This window comes from Solea senegalensis, unplaced genomic scaffold (assembly GCF_019176455.1).
Source record: "Solea senegalensis isolate Sse05_10M unplaced genomic scaffold, IFAPA_SoseM_1 scf7180000015782, whole genome shotgun sequence".
Lineage (NCBI taxonomy): Eukaryota > Metazoa > Chordata > Actinopteri > Pleuronectiformes > Soleidae > Solea > Solea senegalensis.
The window spans coordinates 4,986-25,702 of record NW_025321450.1 but is presented as its reverse complement, the minus strand read 5'-3'; the positions used below and the strand labels follow the sequence as shown (position 1 = coordinate 25,702).

General features: G+C 44.5%; 2 protein-coding genes across 2 annotated transcripts; one reads left to right on the top strand and one right to left on the bottom strand.

The window, feature by feature from the left end:
- The first annotated feature begins 967 nt into the window (after nt 1–967).
- LOC122762532 (short transient receptor potential channel 6-like) lies at nt 968–7,268 on the top strand. Its single transcript, XM_044017738.1, has 14 exons — nt 968–1,050; nt 1,638–1,966; nt 2,157–2,289; nt 2,404–2,704; nt 3,124–3,309; nt 4,324–4,488; nt 4,572–4,812; nt 4,906–5,133; nt 5,211–5,475; nt 5,821–6,016; nt 6,471–6,671; nt 6,760–6,816; nt 6,919–6,994; nt 7,073–7,268. Exons 1-14 carry the CDS (start codon nt 1,001–1,003, stop codon nt 7,198–7,200), a joined length of 2,556 nt encoding a protein of 851 aa, XP_043873673.1. The 5' UTR covers nt 968–1,000; the 3' UTR covers nt 7,201–7,268.
- Nucleotides 7,269–8,177: 909 nt separating this feature from the next.
- LOC122762531 (rho GTPase-activating protein 42-like) lies at nt 8,178–17,452 on the bottom strand. Its single transcript, XM_044017737.1, has 23 exons — nt 17,018–17,452; nt 16,873–16,934; nt 14,888–14,959; nt 13,720–13,821; nt 13,521–13,631; nt 12,621–12,725; nt 12,233–12,362; nt 12,044–12,144; nt 11,857–11,966; nt 11,702–11,780; nt 11,355–11,394; nt 11,216–11,278; nt 11,040–11,114; nt 10,866–10,950; nt 10,712–10,770; nt 10,498–10,603; nt 10,205–10,364; nt 9,965–10,115; nt 9,188–9,751; nt 8,959–9,115; nt 8,812–8,883; nt 8,648–8,727; nt 8,178–8,493 (listed from the first exon to the last, which is right to left on the bottom strand). The coding sequence occupies exons 1-23, from the start codon at nt 17,157–17,159 to the stop codon at nt 8,405–8,407; spliced, it is 2,715 nt and encodes a 904-aa protein (XP_043873672.1). The 5' UTR covers nt 17,160–17,452; the 3' UTR covers nt 8,178–8,404.
- Between the last annotated feature and the right edge of the window lie 3,265 nt (nt 17,453–20,717).

Genomic DNA, 20,717 nt, shown 5'->3' with positions numbered 1-20,717 from the left:
CCAGGTCTTAATGCTCAAAAATCCCTTTAAATGTCCTCAATAAGACAGAATTTGAAATTGAATTTGTCCTCAAAGCCTAGGACACACACACACACACACACACACACAGAGAGAGTCACTGCCCGTCAGTGTGTGTGTGTGTATGTTTGAGTTGACAGTGTTTACTTGACTGTCTCAGTCCTGTTCTGTTCTGTGGAAGAACAAAGTCTTAACAGAAACATTTATCACAGATTACACTGTGTGTGTGTGTGTGTGTGTGTGTGTGTGTGTGTGTGTGTGTGTGAGAGAGAGAGATTACACTGTTTCCTCTCGACCATCGTCACCTCAGACATGACTCTGTTACACCTGCAATGACCAGAGAGTCTGCTTCTGTTCTCAGGTCCTTAAAAGGCAACGTTCACTGAAGACTGCCTGATCTTTATCTGATCCTCTTTGACTGTCCATACCGTGTGTGTGTGTGTGTGTGTGTGTGTGTGTGTGTGTGTGTGTGCAGAGCAGGACGTTGTTTTCCCACAGTGGACAAAAAGTAAGAACACACAGGAAGTGAAGTCTACTGGGAATTTAGACCCTGAGGAATCTGATCTGCTGTTCATCAGCCGTCATTCACTCCTGTACACACACACACACACACACACACACACACACACACGCGTACACACACACGTACACACACTCACACAGATTGTGATGTTGGTGCAGATTAATATCTGGACTGATTTACATGCTGCTGCTGCTGAGATTTGAGTTGAAGTGACTCGTTACAATCTAAATCAAAGTGTAGTGGGACCATAAGGACACATTCTTTCTCAAGGAAGGGGGAGGGGGACGAGGACTGAGACAGAGTCCTTCCACAGAGCCTTGATTCCTGGTTCATATGAAGAGGACCGGTCCATTGTTGACCACGTCCAGGATGAACCACAGACCACAGACTCTTTATCACAACAGTCATCATGTGATTCATACCAACGGCCCGCGGGCCAGGAGTCGCGATAACCTGCTGATGTTTGACGACTTTGGAGACGAGAACTGTTGTCCTGGACGATGTCTCAGGTAAGTCTCTGCTTTATTCCCCATGCATATAAATCATATTAACATCGTGTGGTAGAATGTCACTCAAGTTTTAAATCCATGACAAAATAACTATCTACATTTAATTTTCATTTTTAACTTTTAAACGTTGTGTCACATTTACTCAACATTTCAATATGATGTTGTATTTAATGATTAGAAAAGATTCTGTCATTAGGATTACTGGATGATTGATAGAAGTGATGACGTTTTCACTCATTTAATAGACTTTGTTTTCAGTCGTGACCCAAACTTGTGGTCTAAGGACAAACATTGATGCATCGTGTACAGATGACAAAGCTTTTAAAGCTGTTTTCTTGTCAAATATTGATTGTTGTTCAGAGTTGTAATGAAACAAAGTAACACTTTGAGTTAGATTCTGAAAGAGTGATTTCTCAGCGTTCCATCTTAGAGATGTAGACACTCCTCAGACTGGTTTAGGGAGAATTGTAGCCTCAACGATTTACAGAGACAGTATCAGTACATTTGCATAGCCCAACCCCCTCCTGGTCTAAGCTGTCAGTGACACATTCACACGCTTGTGTGTGTCTCTTGTGTGTGTCTGTCAGTCACAGCAGCTCAGAGCGTCAGCTCCTGGCTCGTATCAGTGCAGTCAAGCGTCGCCAGGCTCTCCGTGGCCCCGCCTACATGTTTTCCACGCCCCCCATCATCCTGACGGAGGTGGAGCAGCGTTTCCTGGAGGCGGCCGAGTACGGAAACATCCCAGAGGTGCGACGCATGCTGCTGCACGTGTCCAACCTGAACGTCAACGCCGTGGACTACATGGGCCAGAATGCACTGCAGCTGGCTGTGGCCAATGAGCATCTGGAGGTGACGGAACTGCTGCTGGGGAGGGCGGACCTGGCCAGAGTGGGCGACGCCCTCCTGTTAGCCATCAGTAAGATGTTTACATCATCAGATAATCACTGGTGACGTGGCTGTTTTTACAGTTTCAACCACAAACAAAGATCATGTGACATCCTCCTTTAAAGCAGGTCTGTCAAACCTATGGTCCCTGGACCAGAACTGGCCCATCAGAGGGTCCAGTCAGGCCCCGCAGGATGAATCTGTGTGTGTGTGTGTTGCAGGTAAAGGTTATGTCCGGATCACAGAGGCTCTGTTGGGTCACCCTGCGTTCAGAGACGCTCATCGTCTCACAGCGAGTCCTGCTCAGGTGGACATACTGGACGACTTCTTTGCTTACGATGAGGACGGAACGAGGTGAGACTTTAAAAAAAAAAAAGAGCAATCATCACAACCACGTCATGGTTATCTGTTCATAACTGCGATGAACCTTAAACCTGGTCCTGCTGATGCTGATGTTGTCCCTCACAGATTCTCTCATGACGTGACTCCAGTCATTCTGGCAGCTCACTGTCAGGAGTACGAGATCCTTCACACGCTGCTGAGTAAAGGCGCTCGCATCGATCCTCCTCATGATTACTTCTGCAGCTGTGACTCCTGTAACTACCAGCAGCAGTTTGACTCCTTCAGTCATTCACGCTCCAGGATCAACGCGTACAGAGGCCTGGCCAGTCCTGCGTACCTGTCCCTCTTCAACGAAGACCCGGTCCTGGCTGCGCTGGAGCTCAGCAGTGAACTGGCTATGCTGGCCAACATCGAGAAAGAGTTTAAGGTGCAAACATTGTTCAGTTTTATTGTGAACATCCTGCTGCTGCTGCTGCTGCTGCTCATGACCTGAGAACATCCCATCATCACAGACCCAGAGCGTTCATCATGTCCCCGACAACCAGTAAACAGAATTTTATTAGCCTTCAGAGAGGAAGCAGAGAGACGAGGGTCAGAATCCTCCACACACTGATGACACTGTTGGTTTGACCCAAATATAAACACACACACACACACACGTCTCACAGCTGATGCAGATCTTCATCACTGTCAAATTAAATGTAAAAAAGGAAACTGGTTTATGTGACGCTGAGAGAGGAAGAGGAGGAAGAGGATGATCATTATTTCATAGAGGCAGGAAATGATCCTCACATGTCAAACATGTCCTTCATGTGTCCCTCATGTGTCTCTCATGTGTCCCTGCAGAACGACTACTGTCTCCTGTCCTCTCAGTGTAAGGACTACGTGGTGGGTCTCCTGGATCTGTGTCGCAGCACAGAGGAGGTGGAGGCCATTCTGAGCGGAGAACCTGAGTCTGAGGACAACGATGATCTGCCCAGCAGGCCGTCACTCACACGACTCAAACTGGCCATCAAATATGAACTGAAGAAGGTCAGAGAGTTCACACACAATGTTTATGACCGAGGGGAAATCAGGCACACGCGCGCACACACACACACACACACACACACACAACCCTGGGGATTCAGACGTGATGATGAGGTCATGATGTGTGTTTGAAGAGAACACAGACAGAAACACATGTGAGACAGGTTAGTGAAGTCTCTCGTGGACAGAGAGACAGATCAGCAGGTGTGAGACAGGTGAGAGACAGAGATCAGCAGGTGTTTGCAGAGACAAAAAACTCACCAGACACAAACCAGAGACACTGAGGCAGAGACGTGGTCCAGGACAGAATGCTGAGGTGATGTCCAGGGTTCAGGCAGAGGATGGACAGGTCAGAGACACACAGGTCAGGGACAAACAGACAGGTCAGAGAGAGACAGACAGACAGGTCAGAGACAAACAGACAGACAGGTCAGGGACCAACAGACAGGTTACAGACAGACAGGTCAGGGGACAGGGGACACAGAGAGACAGAGACAGGTCAGAGACAGACAGACAGCACGGGTCAGGGACCACAGAGTTACAGACAGACAGGTCAGGGACCTACAGACAAGCCAGAGAGAGAGACAGACAGACAGGTCAGAGACAAACAGGTCAGGGACCAACAGACAGGTTACAGACAGACAGGTCAGGACACAGACAAGTCAGAGAGCAGACAGACAGGTCAGAGACAGACAAGGTCAGGGACCAACAGACAGGTCAGGGACCTACAGACAGGTTACAGACAGACAGACAATTTATAAAGAGGTCAGACTGCAGATGAAGATCAGCTGTGATCACAGGTGAGTAGTGTGGGTTTGATGAGGGGGCGTGTCTCTGTAGACAGAGTGGGGCGGGGTCAGGTGACTGTGACAGGTGAGATGTAGTGACAGAGAACTTTATTTATAGATGAATATTTGGACACAAACAAACAAAGTTAAGATCTAACAGTGAATATTTAACTGTTGTGTGTGTGTGTGTCTGTGTGTGCGTGTGTGTGTGTGTGTGTGTCCTCCTCAGTTTGTGGCTCATCCTAACTGTCAGCAGCAGTTGCTCAGTATCTGGTACGAGAATCTTCCGGGTCTCAGACAACAGACCACTGCGGTCAAACTGCTGGTGGTTCTGGCTGTAGCTGTAGGACTTCCTGGTCTGGCAGTGGCGTACTGGATCGCTCCGTGTGGCCAAGTATAATCACTCACCGTCACAATCGCACACTGATTTTCAACCACTTCCTGTTTTCCTGCAGCTGTTTCCTCTTCCTGTCTCAGGTGGGGAAGGTGATGCGCAGCCCCTTCATGAAGTTTGTGGCTCACGCCTCGTCCTTCACCATCTTCCTCGGCCTCCTTATCCTTAACGCCGCCGACCGATTTGCCGGAACCACGCTGTTGGCAAACATGACTCACCATCAACAGCCGGGGTCAACGTTCAAGAGTGAGCCGCTGCTGCTCCACCGCTCCACCACCACTCCTTTCACCTGGATGGAGATCCTCATCATCTCATGGGTGATTGGTGAGGAACTGGTGATGATGATGATGATGATGACGTTAAAACCTACACTTTACACAGAGGTCATTAGAATCTTGAGCTGCTGTGCTGCTGCAGGGATGATCTGGGCTGAGGTGAAGGAGATCTGGAGTCAGGGACCTGGAGAGTACCTGGTGGAGCCGTGGAACTTCTTGGACTTTGGCATGTTGGCGATCTTCCTCGCCTCCTTCTGCTGCCGCTTCTCCGCCCTGCGTCACGCAGACGTAGCTCAGACTTACGTGCACTCACACTACACCACGCTGGTGAATGTCACGCTGCCGCCCGAGATTCACTACTTCACGCTGGGTGAGCGTCGTCCCGACACACGTTTATGTTCCATGAAGCATCTGTAGAAATGACCTGTGTGACCTGTGTGTGTGCAGCACGGATCCACTGGCTGCCCTCTGACCCTCAGCTGGTGTCAGAAGGTCTGTACGCCGTGGCGGTGGTGCTCAGCTTCTCTCGGATCGCTTACATCCTCCCGGCCAACGAGAGCTTCGGTCCGCTGCAGATCTCTTTAGGGCGGACGGTCAAAGACATCTTTAAGTTCATGGTCATTTTCATCTTGGTCTTCCTGGCGTTCATGATCGGCATGTTTAACCTGTACTCGTATTATCTGGGAGCCAAGCAGAACGACGCCTTCACCACGTGAGTGAGATCTCTGACCTTTGTTCCTCATTCTGCATCATTTAAATCATGTTTTCAGCCTCTCACAACACAAGCTCCTGTCTCTGTGTTCTGTGACTTTGATGATTCAGAAACAAATCCATTTGAAGTCTGGATGATGAAGGCCTCAAACACTGGCCTGGGTCGTCTGAACCCTCAGATTCACACTGACTGCTTGTAGTAGCATTTTTACTTTAATCTTTAATCTATAAACTCACACAGAGAATCTTCATGATGATAAATGTTTGTCTGAACTGAAAAATAACTTGTCTGTCTCTCTGCCTGCATGCCTGTCTGTCTCCCCTCCATGTCCTCGCCCGTGTGCAGCCTGGAGGAGAGTTTTAAGACGTTGTTCTGGGCGATATTCGGCCTCTCTGAGGTCAGATCTGTCGTCATCAACAACGGACACAAGTTCATCGAGAACATCGGTTACGTCCTGTACGGCGTCTACAACGTCACCATGGTGATAGTGCTGCTCAACATGCTCATCGCCATGATCAACAGCTCCTTCCAGGAGATCGAGGCGAGTCAGACGTCATATATATTGTTTTTAAAATAATAATAAATGAAGATGTAAGCTCACAGTGTGTGTGTGTGTCGTCATCTCTGACGTCACCTGACCAGAGCTGCAACTGACGATTATTTTCATAATCGATGAATCTGTCGATTATTTCCTCGATTAATCGTTTGTTCCATAAAATGTCAGAAAACCTGGACATGATGATGTTCTCCAACCAAAATGATTCACTTTTAATGATTTCTTTGTTCTCCAGAGCAAAGAAATGAAGAAAATACTCACATTTAAGAAGCTGAATCACAATCAGAAGTTTTGTCTTAATCACGAAAAGAGCTTTGAACCGATTATCAAAATAGTTATGGATGTTCCATGTGTACTAAGCTCCTCCTCCTTCAGTGTTAGGTGAAATGCACTGTGGGAGTTTTTTAACTAAAGGTGTCACCTGTTTCTCTCTCTTCAGGACGACGCTGACGTGGAATGGAAGTTTGCTCGAGCCAAACTGTGGTTCTCGTACTTTGAGGAGGGACGGACGCTGCCCGTGCCCTTTAACCTGGTTCCCAGTCCTAAATCCACGCTGGGTCTGGTGACGTGTGTCAAGTCTGTGCTGCTGCACCTTGTGAGAGGACACCAGGAGGACAAGACAGAGACGCAGCTCAACCAGGTGACACAGCGCCCTCCTGTGGTCTCTCTGCTGCACTGCAGTCTCAATCTCACACTGAAATCACAAAAATCACCTCTTTATTTTTTAGCTTGGAGACAGAAATCATTCAGGATATGGTTCTTCTCCCGGGCCGAGCAGGTACCAGGTGTGTGAGGAGATACTTTATGTTTGACAGTTTTTTTCACATTTGTCATGTGCTGAAACGGTGATTAATGAGACTTTTCCATGTTTGTGTCACTGACTGCAGAAGATCATGAAGCGACTGATCAAACGTTACATCATCAAAGCACAGACAGACCGAGAGAGCGATGAAATCACTGAAGGTAAAAACACAAGCATGACTCTCTTACTCTGGATGTTTCGTGGTCTGTAAGTTTCTCGTGTGTCTGCTGTGATTCCAGGAGAACTGAAGGAGATCAAGCAGGACATCTCCAGCCTGCGCTACGAGCTGCTGGAGGAGAAATCACAGAACCAGGAGACACTGGACGGACTTCTGAGGAGACTGGGAGAGATCAGCACGCCCTCATAACAGCAACAAGCCGATTGATGTGTTTATTTAAAAAGTAACTTACTGATTGTATGACTTTTATATATTTATAATGCACACAATTCAAAATGAAAACTGTCGTGAACACAAACTAAGAAAATATATATATATACAAATATAAATATTTGTACCCAAATGTTTAAATGCACTTTTGTAAGTCGCTTTGGATAAAAGCGTCTGCTAAATGACATGTAATGTAATGTAATGTAAAAATAGTCTTTTATTCAGAAAACAAGGCAGTGATGTTGAAACAGCTCATTACACACATAAACGCTCACTGTTCACATGAGTCACGTGTACACACACGTATGTTCACATAGACCGCACACACGCATGTCAGAACATAAGACAATAAAGAGGAGCTTAATAACACATGACATGGTTCTGATCATCACAGGATCATCACATGATCATCAAAGGATCATCACATGTTAATCACAGGATCATCACAGGATCATCAAAGGATCACCACATGTTAATCACAGGATCATCACATGATCATCACAGGATCATCACAGGATCATCACAGGATAATCACATGATCATCACAGGATCATCACATGATCATCACGGGATAATCACATGATAATCACAGGATATTCACATGATCATCAGAGGATAATCACATGATAATCACAGGATAATCACATGATAATCATGATGATCATCACAGGATAATCACATGATCATCACAGGATCATCACGGGATAATCACATGATAATCACAGGATATTCACATGATCATCACAGGATAAATAATCACATGATAATCACATGATAATCACATGATCATCACAGGATCATCACATGATAATCACATGATCATCACAGGATCATCACGATCATGGATAATCACATGATAATCACACGATCATCACAGATAATCACATGATAATCACATGATCACACATCATCACAGGATCACAGGATCATCACAGGATCATCACATGATCATCACATGATAATCACATGATCATCACAGGATCATCACAGGATCATCACAGGATCATCACATGATCATCACAGGATAATCACAGTGTCTGACGTACTAACTGTTCAATCACAGGTTAAATATATTATGTCTATGATCAGCAGCACTGAATTAATGTTACACAAGTTACATCCTAACATCTACGTCTGATCCTCACTCTCATCATGATGTCATCAGGTGTATCTGATGATGTCATCAGGTGTAGCTGATGTAGTTTTCAGGTACGAGGCCGGTTTTACCGTTGTACGTGGCCTGAAGCCAGCCGGGCTCCACAGACGGGTAAACTACAGACACACACACACAGACAGACAGACAGACACACACACAGACAGACACACACACACGGAATCAGATCTGTTCATTTCAAAAGTAAAGCTGAACTTTAAAATTGGGACAAAAGAGTCTTTAGGAAATGAATGATGTCAATGTTTTTCTTACCATTTGTGAACAGCGCCCCCTGTGGAAAGCTGAGCTCATGGCTGTGCTCTGCCTCACATGAATAAAGAGCCTTTGCCTCACTAAAAAGAGACAGAAAATCATGGATTAAAATCACTGATTTGTGTGTCAGGACACTTTTGAAACAAAGACACAAAGACACAAACCGTCCTGAGGAGCAAATGTCTAACGCTGAGGAGAAGACTGAACTCTCCCTCTGCACTCCAGTCACTGATGATCTGTAACACACAGGAAGTAAGTGTGAAGCTTGTGTCTCTGTGAACAATCAGTTTCTCTGTGTGCGACACACTCACACTGATCCAGGTCTCTGGTAACCATTGCTTGTGGCTGCAGAATGTTTGGCAGTCACGTCAGAGCCACGTCGCACGTGTGAAGCTTTGCATGTGTGTGTGTGTGCGTGGGGATCCAGAGACATCAGACTCTGAACTGATCCATGACAACTCCGGTAATCTGTGATGAAACAGGATCAATCACAACTGAACATCATCAGAGACGTGAACTTGAGACTGTGAGAGAACAAACCCTCAGAGATGTGAAGGGAGGTGAGCGAGGACGACGTGGAGATCTGGTATGGAAACAATGAAGAGGAGGAGGACGAGGAGGAGGAGGCGGACCTGTAAGGCCTGCGCTGCCGCGAGGGCGAGGTGGAGTCTCTGACTGTGGAGACACCGCTGGACTGAACACTCCTGAGAGAGGACGCCTGCCCCAATGATGCATGCTGGGTAGAGGTGGTGGACGCTCTGGACGGAGATCTTGGCTCTTCAATCGACAACAAGGAGGCAGTGGAGTTTTCTTTGCGTAAAGAGGACACGGAGGACACGGAGGAAGAGGAAGGATTGAGACGAGGAGAGGCAGAAACATCTGCTCGCTGTTTCTGATCCTTCTCCTTCACAGAGTGGGAGCAGGAGGACGAGGAGGAGGAGGCTGCAGGAGGAGAAGCAGGCGCTGTAGAGGGTGAGCTGGGCTCAGCAGCAGGAGACGATGGAGAAGACGTTTGAGACAATCCGTTCTTCTCTGACGAGTGAGAGGACAGAGACTCGCGGCTGCCCATCGGAGTTGTGCTTGGGCTGCTACTGAATGTGTCGCCTGCAGGAGAGAAAATCACACTCTGTTACTATGACAACATCAAACACCTGTCTGTGATGTGGCTGTTTTAAAAGTTCATATAAATGCTCTGCATTTACTGTATAACGAGTTGTTCTTGCACTTTCATGACGTGGACGTGTGTGAACGCACAAACATGTCGACATGAAGCACACTCTGTGTGTGTGTGTGTGTGTGTGTGTGTGACAGACTCACTGTCGTTGTCGGCGAGGCACAGAGCCGGAGGATACAGACGAGCTTTCCTCTTCCCTGAGGACAGACAGATGGCTTTGCTCCTGCGAGGAGTCGCTCGTGACGACGGAGCCTGAGGTAACGGCAGCGACGCGTCCGGAGCTTCACTGAAGATCTGACATCAACACACACACACACACACAGCAGAGGTCAGCCATGTGTGTGCGTGTCTGCGCGCGCGTGTGTGTTTGAGGTGGACCGTACCTTGTTGTGGTTTTCAATAATAATTTCCACCACGATATTCTGGAACTTGATGTTCATCATGGCGGCCACCGTTTCTTCCTGTGACCTCATCAGTGTGGGACCAAAGATCATGGCGAGGTTTGACACGGTCATCAGGTTCTGCTCACTGTGAGAGGAAACTCTGTGCACGCACGCACGCACACACACACACACACACACACACACGTTTCATCACTGATTTAAGATTTTGCTGCTTCTTCCAGCTTCAAATCCTTCAGATCACCAGTGATTTCAGAGTTTTCATGTGGACGTACTGGAGGAGGTGACGGCTGAGGACGTCCAACATCGCTCGGTTTTTCTCTGGCAGTTTGTGAACCAGCGTGTGAACGGCTCTCACTCTGTGCTTGTGCTCGTCGTATCCTGACAAACAAAGAGCTGTTTATGTTTCTGTGTGTGTGTGTGTCTAATGTAACATGAGGCAGTGAATCCATCCCATAATCAGCACTGATTCTGTGATTCTGTTCTTACTCGCAGCTTTGATGAACTCTTTATGAAGTCTGTAGGTCAGCACTGGTTCTGCCAGACACCTGTGATCACAGGAGAAATCATGACTTCATCTGTGTGTGCGCGTGTGTGTGTGTGTGTGTGTGTGTCTGTCTGTGTGTGTGTGTGTGTGTACTACCTGAAATAATTCTTCAGTCCACTGGTGATGGTCTTGTTGTCCCAGGCGTCCGCGTCCAGCTGGACGTCAGCAGGAGCTGTGGACGCTGCAGGATGGTGGAGAGGTGATGATGATGATGATGATGATGATGTGTTTGTATTTAAATGTTTGTTTGTTCGAAATCAAACTTCTTACCAAACACGCTCGTCATCAGCCGCTGCACTTTAGAGTTCACTCCTCCCGTCCTGTAAAGTCCCAGCGTGGTGAGGCCTAAAACACACACACACACACACACACGACTTGATAAACTCTGTATAATAGTTTTATATATTAATATAATATATTGGTGATAAAGAGCAGAGAAGAAAAACCTCTGTTCTCCACCAGCTCAATGCACTTCTTTACGAAGGTGAAACCAGCTTCATTAAGAAATGCTGTGAAACAAGAAAACACACAAACGTCAGGTTGTTTTTTATTGAAGGAAATAAAACAGTAAATACTTGGACTTACTCTCCTCTTTTCTGCTCAGTAAAGAAGGAAGAGTGTAGATCTGTAAAAGAACGAAGAATTATATTAAAGCTGCAGTGTGTTGATGTTATGAATCTGCTTGTGTTCATTCGTTGTGACCTCAGGTCGATCACATTGTTTTCTTCAGTCTCCGTTTGTCTCGACATGTAAACACTGAGCTGAGCTTCATCAGCATCAACAGTTTGACTTTGTTTGAATTAAAATGCACACGACAGGTTTTAGGTCTCTGTCATGAGAACTGTCATGAAACAATGTTTCATTAAAAACAAGGTGATCATTATTATTGTGTGTATTGTGTTATTAGAAGTGTATCGTGTCTGCATTCATACAGGTTCTTTTCCATCCATTGCCTCCATCCACAGCCGCCTGTTTGCCTCAGACTGAGCTTGTAGAGTGATGACTCCGTGTCTGCAGAGGAAAGTCACATGATTTAGGTTCATGTTTGTCCACAGCCTCTCTCTCTCCCTCTCTCGCCCTCTCTCACCTCTCCACCACCTCGATGTCGAAGCAGAAGCGCTTGTCGATAGAATCCGTCTTTCTTCTGACACACGAGCGCAGTCTGAACATGTCAGGAGCTGTGTTCACAAGGCCGTTCTGTGTGATGATGAGGCACAGTGAGGTCAGTGAAGGTCAGTGAGGTCAGTGAGGTCAGTGAGACAGGTGATGCTCACCTGTCTGCTGGCCTGTCTCACTTCTGTGTTACTCATGGTGAACATCTTGGAGCTTTTCTCATATGTACAGTAGTAACGCGTCCACACGCTGCCCAGTGGACCTGTAAGAATAAGAATAATAATGATGGGGTTTGATTTGCTTGATGATGTAAATGAGGTAACTAAATGAAGTGACATCAGTGAGCTCACGTTTCTCCTGTATATACAGATATCCCTCCATGGTGAAGCAGCTCGGGGCTTTGAAGTCTTCTTCTGCCGATCGAATCCTCTTCATCAGACGCTCAACCTCAGCTCGCGTACTTTCAAAGTTGTTGCGAGCCTTAACGACAAACGCGAGCATCAAAAATTATTATTATTATTAAAGTCAGCAACATGTTACCACAAGTAGTGCAACACAAAGCAAAGGCAAACTACAGGTTCATTTTCAGAGATAAAGAACAAACTCAACAACAACTGAATGTGTTTTTCAGGATGTGCAGTTATTCACTGAGCCTCTGACCAGCATCAGGTGTGTGAAATCAGAAGACGAGAGATGAGAGGGCGTTTACTGGGTAAACACACACACACACACACTTACATTCTGCAGGTTGAACTGAAGCTGCTGCTTGTATGGTTCAAACTCTGTGGCCAGCTCGTAGCCCTCGTGGTAGAAGGTAAACAAACCCTGCAGGAAAGCCAGGAGCTGAGGAGCAGAGGAGGAAATGACAGGAAAACTGTTTTCAGAGTCTAATGAGAGGATAAAAAAAAAACACAGCTCTGCTTGTTTATTTTACAACAGGAGGAGGAAGAGGCCGTCAATGATATTTATCATTCAAAAGTGATAAAAAAACCCTGGTCACGCTGTCTGTCCATCATCTCACCACACGAGGAACAGACTGAACAACAAATCTGTGGAATTACACATGAAAGGAGTTTCCCAGCACTGTCACCTGTGTACATGTACTGCATGTGTGTGTGTACATGTACTGCATGTGTGTGTATGTACATGTACTGCATGTGTGTGTGTACATGTACTGCATGTGTGTGTGTACATGTAGTGTATGTGTGTGTACATGTGTGTGTGTGTATGTAGTGTGTGTGTAGTGTATGTGTGTGTACATGTAGTGTATGTGTGTGTGTACATGTAGTGCATGTGTGTGTGTACATGTAGTGCATGTGTGTGTACATGTAGTGTATGTGTGTGTGTACATGTAGTGCATGTGTGTGTGTACATGTAGTGCATGTGTGTGTGTACATGTACTGCATGTGTGTGTGTGTACTGCATGTGTGTACATGTAGTGTATGTGTGTGTGCACATGTAGTGTAGTGTGTGTGTACATGTACTGCATGTGTGTGTGTATGTGTGTGTGTGTACATGTACTGCATGTGTGTACATGTACTGCATGTGTGTGTGTGTACATGTACTGCATGTGTGTGTGTACATGTAGTGCATGTGTGTGTGTACATGTAGTGTATGTGTGTGTGTACATGTACTCACTGGTTCTACAAATTCAAACTTCTTCCTCTCCTGCACTTCTTGGATCTTGAAGACGTACTGCAGCGATGCGTCGTAGAACACCTGTCTGTCTTTACTCATCTGTGAGTCAGCCTGAAACAAAACCATCACACTTCCTGTCTGTCACACATGTGGGAGGAGCCAGGCGTGTTTTTGTTGTGTAGGGTGATGGAGAGTTTACCTCGTGCAGCTGTGACTCCTTCTTTTTGGAGGAGAGGCTGAGATGTTTCTCCAGGATTGAGTAATATCTTTCTGTCTCCTTGTCAAACTGCTTCTTTCCCTCCTGAAGAAGACACGAGCAACAATGACATCAAATAAACCTCTTTAAATCTACCCTTGTGTACCATACATGTGGAATGTTCAATGTTTCACTAGAATAAAAAAAACTTTCTATAAATGTTTATTCTATGACCGTAAACGTGTTTTTAGAACAGCTAAACAAGTGTCGACGACATTCACACAGATGTCTTTACATCACAGACGGCAGAGGAACGACAGCTCGAGTAAAGCAATCCAACGAGACGAGGCCGGTTATTAACTATGTTCACCATGTGTTTGCTCTTAAACCAGAACATTCAGATAGACTTCACAGACTTCGACCACATGGTGGAACCAGAGAGTGGGAACATCATGACTGGTCACAATCACACGATCCGTGCAGTGGAAACCACAGCTTTTTTGGCACCAAATTTGATGCCAATCCGTTCGACAGATGTCAAGATTATTTAGTTTGAGCCACGGTGACGGCCGAGACCAAAGACTGCCACTGCTTTCCCGTGAGACTCTGAGCTAACGTGACATCACAGCATCCTGTGTCTAATTGTTTTCAGGATTTTGGAATAAAACTCTGCAGTGAGGAGCAGTGAGACCATGAATAATCTAAAGATTTGTGACGACATCTCACTTCCAAAACAGCTGCAAATATCCACCCGGTCCTGGGTGTTTGCCAGTGTGAGGGTGCACGGCTCACACACACACACACACACTCCTGCCACATTCTCAGGCTGACGAGTCGCAGCGACGAGCACACAGACACAGGAAGCGATTTCACTTTCATGATTAGTTCAAGATGCGTCCAGTTGTACTTTTTAAATGACACAAACTCTGCCTCTATTTGCGTCTAAAAAGAGACGAAAGAAGACGATTTAAGACAGCTGCAGAAACCAGACACCACACTGACTTTGTGTTTATGTTGCCTCACTGAGTTCAACTGTCTCCCAGCGTCCGTTCCCATGACCTTGCTACTGACACTGGACTGTGAGGTCTGGTTTATCTGAAGCACTGACTCTGATCACAGAACTAACAACATTCTGTTTGAGCATCACATGAAATACTTTAAACAGATTTACCTTCACAGCTCCAATCTGTTCTTTACGAAACCTTTCGAGCGGCGAGATCAGGACGTCGTCCGCGTTCTGGATCTGAAAAGACAAACAGCAAATACTTAAATAAAGATAAGACGACTCCTCAGTCACTGTTCAATCACAGGATAGATTTACTGTTTTATTAAAGGAAACAACAACAATCTCAGTGTGTGTCAGAGATTAAAAAACATAAAGACATTATCATTAATGATAATCATAATGAATGTATTTCTGTGTCCTCTTCAGTCTGTGTTTTACAGAATTTTACTTGTGTTTTACTTATATTTTACGGAATTCTACTGTGTTTTACTTGTGTTTTACTTGTATTTTACGGAATTTTACTGTGTTTTACTTGTGTTTTACTTGTGTTTTACTTGTGTTTGCTTCATTTTATTCTGTCTGAATTAAAAACCTCCCCTGCCTCATGACCTCACTTGTACTCGAGTTTCGTTCTGCACCAGTGACCAAACAAAGCTCTGCTTTCTTTGTGCAATTTTCTTTTTAAGTGTGTTACAATAAAACAGTGAAACTGAAAACTAAGAGAAATCTCTGTAATGGTAAGGAGCATGTTTGCTGGAATTACCCTTAAACATAATAACAATGGCATTATTAGACCGATCAGAGGAGAGAGAGAGAGACCCAGAGAGAGAGAGACACACACACAGAGGGAGAGAGTTTGCTGGAATTACCCTTAAACATAATAACAATGGCATTATTAGACCGATCAGAGGAGAGAGAGAGAGACCCAGAGAGAGAGAGACACACACACAGAGGGAGAGAGACAGAGAGAGAGAGACACACACACACACAGAGGGAGAGAGACAGAGAGAGAGGGAGGGCAGACAAACACAGGACCCTTTTATGGACTTTCCCAGGCAGTCAGGACTGTGCTCAGTCTCACAGGGGAATTGGCAGAATAGGTTCCACATGGTTCCTCAGTAACCAGACCAGACCACGCAAGCACGCACACACACACACACACACACACCATGCACAGTTATGTAAGTCAGGTTAGGCTACACAAAGACCTCAGCCTCTCCCACACAAAGGCCTCTCTTAATGGAGTCTCTGGGTCTGTGAGTCTCTGAGTCTCTGAGACTGGGTCTGTGAGTCTCTCAGTGAGTCTCTGGGTCTGTGAGTTCTGAGTCTCTGAGACTCTGGGTCTGTGAGTCTCTCTGTGAGTCTCTGGGTCTGAAAGTCTGAGTCTCTGTGAGTGACTGGGTCTGTGAGTCTCTGGGTCTCTGAGACTCTGGGTCTGTGAGTCTCTGAGTCTGTGAGTCTCTGGGTCTGTGAGTCTCTGAGTCTCTGAGACTCTGGGTCTGTGAGTCTCTGGGTCAGTGAGTCTCTGGGTCTGTGAGACTGGGTCTGTGAGTCTCTCTGAGACTCTGGGTCTGTGAGTCTCTGAGTCTGTGAGTCTCTGTGAGTCTCTGAGTCTCTGGGTCTGTGAGTCTCTGAGTCTGTGAGTCTCTGGGTCTGTGAGTCTCTGGTCTGTGAGCCTCTGGGTCTGTGAGTCTCTGAGACTCTGGGTCTGTGAGTCTCTGGGTCTGTGAGTCTCTGAGTCTGTGAGTCTCTGGGTCTGTGAGTCTCTGAGACTCTGGGTCTGTGAGTCTCTGAGACTCTGGGTCTGTGAGTCTCTGGGTCTTTCTTTCCTTCTTTCCCACATCACTATGGACACACAAGTGTTTTCTTTAGTGCAAATGTGTGAATCAGAGTTGTGGGGAAAGCAGATTAACAGCAGCATGAGGACGCTGGAGTGATTCATCGTCAAAGGTTTGCTGGGAAAAGTCAAACTTGTGTCTGAGCTGAATCAGCTGCAGCTCAGTGAAGATCAGAGAGGAAGAGCGAGAATAGAGGAAACTCCGGAGTAAGAACAATCTATTTGATGTATTTCCCAGTTCATGCAGAAACAAATCACATGGACATCATGTTGGAGAGGAGAGACAGAAACACCACACAACATCACGTCTCACCAGTCGTTTCCTCTCCTCCTCCATGGTGCTCAGGAGCTGTGAGAACTCCTTTAATGACTGAGCTGTAAAACAAAGCATTCACAGTCAAACGTGGAAAGATTGACCTCACGTGTTAGAGCACTTACTCCGCCCACTTTTCTCTCACCTATATTGACTTCATCGTCCGTCTCTGCTTCTCCGATACATTCAAACTGAAACTCCTGCAGAGACTGAGAGAAGCGCTGAACAGCAAGAGACAGACCTGACACAAACACACACACAGAGGATTTCATTTGAATAAAAATCATTTCATCTTTGTGCACGAGTGACGCTACAACGGTCCAATGTCAAGGTTTGATGTAAACAACGCCGTCTTTCTCTCTCTGCTGCATCATAAATCTGTCGCCTCTGCCTCACACACTCACAGAATAAATAAAATACCATTGAGTAACAAATGAGTTTAATTGCTGTAACTTTACTTATCAATGCTTCTGTATTTGCCAGGATCTACTAAAGGTGATATATGTAAGATGTATTATATTCAGACTAAATAAATAAAATGACCATGATGTGGCATCAGAGATAACAATGGTGCATATTCACAAAATAAAGTTTTATATTTTATTTTTATATTGCAAAGTAAGCAGAGGGCAGCTGGGCGGTAACCTAAAAAGCCTCAGTACCCCTCTCAAAACCTCTTAAAACTTGTCTTGACCAGAGTAGAAGAAAAACAAGTAAATAGGGACGAGTGAAAAAGTGAAGAAGTTGACGACAGATATGACAGATATAAGATATGTGTGGATTCTTTCCTCCCAGAGAGGGAAGAAAAACTGTGACGACAGATGAACTCATTTTGTGTGTGGATGTTTAACATCATGATGATTGTTGTCTGTTGTCGTTTTATAATAATTGGTCTCATGTGATGTTTTCGACTGGGATAATAAAGAGTTTGAGGTTGTGTTTGATTTATTTTATGACAGTGTTGCAGTGAATCTAACAGATAAGAGATGAACACGGTGGAAACACATTCTCTGTCACTCTGTCAGGGAAATGATTTTATATGTTGGTGATTCAGATGCCAACAGCAGTAATAATAACAGCAGCAGTAGCAGCAGCAGTAACAACAGTAGTAGCTGCAGCAGTAACAACAACAACAACAGTAGTAATACTAGCAGCAGCAGTAAAAGCAGCAGTAACAACAGAAGTAGCTGCAGCAGTAATACTAGCAGCAGCAGTAGCAGCAGCAGTAACAACAGAAGTAGCTGCAGCAGTAGCAGTAACAACAGAAGTAGCTGCAGCAGTAACAACAACAACAGTAGTAATACTAGCAGCAGCAACAGCAATACGAGCAGCAGCAGTAAGCAGTACCTCTCTGTGTCTCTATCCTGTTAATCTTCTTATAATAAATGTTTTCACTGTGAATGTCTGCAAAACAAATTTAGCGGCTGGTGCTATAAAAGTCACATGACCTGAGTCACCAGACCATAATAACAACAGTTATGCAACGTTTTATTGTTATAAATACCAAATAAATCTGGAGTTCATCCATGTCTTCTAATAATCAGAATGTCTTATGATCTGATCACGACAATCACAGCAGATCAAATAGTGTTGTTACAATGTATCATCTAAAGTCATAAAGACTTCACTTCAGTTACTTCAAGTATGACTTTAAAGTACTTTTACACTTTTAACACACAACAGTACTTCTTCCTGTGTACTAAAACACAACAGTACTGTAGTAAAACACAACAGTACTTCTTCCTGTGTACTAAAACACAACAGTACTGTAATAAAACACAACAGTACTTCTTCCTGTGTAATAAAACGGAACAACATGTTTCTTTCTTCAGTCTGATCCTCGCTCAGAGATTACGTCTGCCGATAACGTGTTTCTCCCGTGTTATTCGGCTATTTTAAGCAGCGCCGCGAGTCAATCGTCGTCATTCCTTTTGAAGTGACGCAGTGGTGGCTTCGCCAAGGATTTTCAGATTCCGTTCATCGCTTTGAGGGCTTTTTTTTAAAAAAAAAAAACAATTACAACAAGCGCTTAGTTTTTTCAGCTTCTTAAATGTGAATATTTCTTTGTTCCATATAACAAATAAATCATTAGAACTGAATAATAAACATCTTTTTTGACATTTCATAGACTACACAACATAGAATATGACGATAATCATTAGTTTCAGCCCTGGAGCAATATGATATATTTTAAATCATAGTGGTTGTTGCATCAATTTTGAAGATTTCTTCATTATGATGCATGTAAAAAACCGAAACAAAGAAAAGAATTAATATATCTAACGCACGAAAATGAAAATAAGTCGGAACTTTTCACAGTAAAACCGTCAACCATGTGCCAATATTGTAATGATTTGTACGTCACCTGGGCTAAAATAAATGATTCCATCTGTTTTTAAACACTGTATATAATGCTTTTATGCATTATTGTGTTTATTAATGTACTTTTATACTTAAACAAAAAAAAAATCTGCCTGTAAGGTGACTTTGAGTGCTTTGAAATCAAATATATTACTATAAATGTCAAATAAATGTCATTCTCTTGTGATTTGATCTTATTTGTGAACAAAAAACAACAAACCAAAAACTTAATCAGCTCCTACCAACTAATATTGTTGTAAATTGATAAACATATGTGTCATAAATGAGGTTCAAACCCGTCTGTACAGAGCTTTTTGTTGCTCATGCTCTAATCTCGGTGTTTTTGAACGTGTTTTATTGTGAAAATCCTTTTAAAATACATGCTCGTGCTCTTGCTTCAGCGTTGCAGCATCTGCATCAAAAAGCCCAACAGGTTTCCAGTGGAATAAACTGCGCGTACTCGAGTGTTCAGGTCAATTTATTCTGCTGAAAATCCCTTCACTAAGCAGCTGTGAACCTGGGTGTTCCAAGCAGAGGAAATAAAGGGGTTTTTTTTTTTTGCTTTATCCCTTAAGCTCAGCTCAAAGCCAATTTTCCCTTCACATTTTCTTCCTGCATCTCGACTTCAGCGCTGCTGCTGCTGTTCCGTTCCTAATCACACGCTGCAGAGGTGTCACTGCCGACCTGCGTGTAATCACAGCTTTCAATCAGAATGGAGCAGAAATAATCCAACACTCAATCTTGACTCGCCTTGTCTTGCTGCTGCAGTGACCTACAGACGGTCTTTACCTTTTGTTTTACGTGATTTAAGGGGCTCCTGTTACACTAAATATGGTCCTTTTCTATTATAATTAATATGGTTAGCATTTAATTGGCATAAAGCAGCGACAGGCGTGGATTTCTCAGAGGAAGGATAAAGCGTGTGATCATGTGTTGTGGCACATTTTGAGCCGTGTTTTTCTTGTGAATTGGTCGCACCAGCAGCTGTTTGGCGGTTATTGATCGTCCCTGCGTGTAGCACGGGGATTCAGTGTGTGTTTTGGTCTGCAGGTAGATGCATTAAAGGAGATTACTGCTCTGTGTTTAGATGCAGCAGCAGCAGCAGCAGCAGTGGCAGGGTGAAGTTGCAGTGAGAGCCCCCCCAGAGTTTCCCCCCCTGCACCTGTTTAAAAATGTACATTTAACATTTAAGTTCAGCAGGACAACTTAATTTATACCTGTTTTTCACAAATCTCTGAACATAGAACAGATTATTTAACTATAGGGATGGCTTCATATCACTTTTTGGTGTCTGATACCAATATTTATTGATACTGGTGTCAGTCCAATAAAGTCATTTTACAAAAAGCTACTAAAATACTGTTTCTAAATCTTATTTACATTTTTACAGCGATTGTATTGGATTGTATCGGATATTGGATTTTGCTCTTTCAGTGATTTTTGAAAGAGCATATTTGTCATTTTGCGAGGTTTTTTTTTCTAAG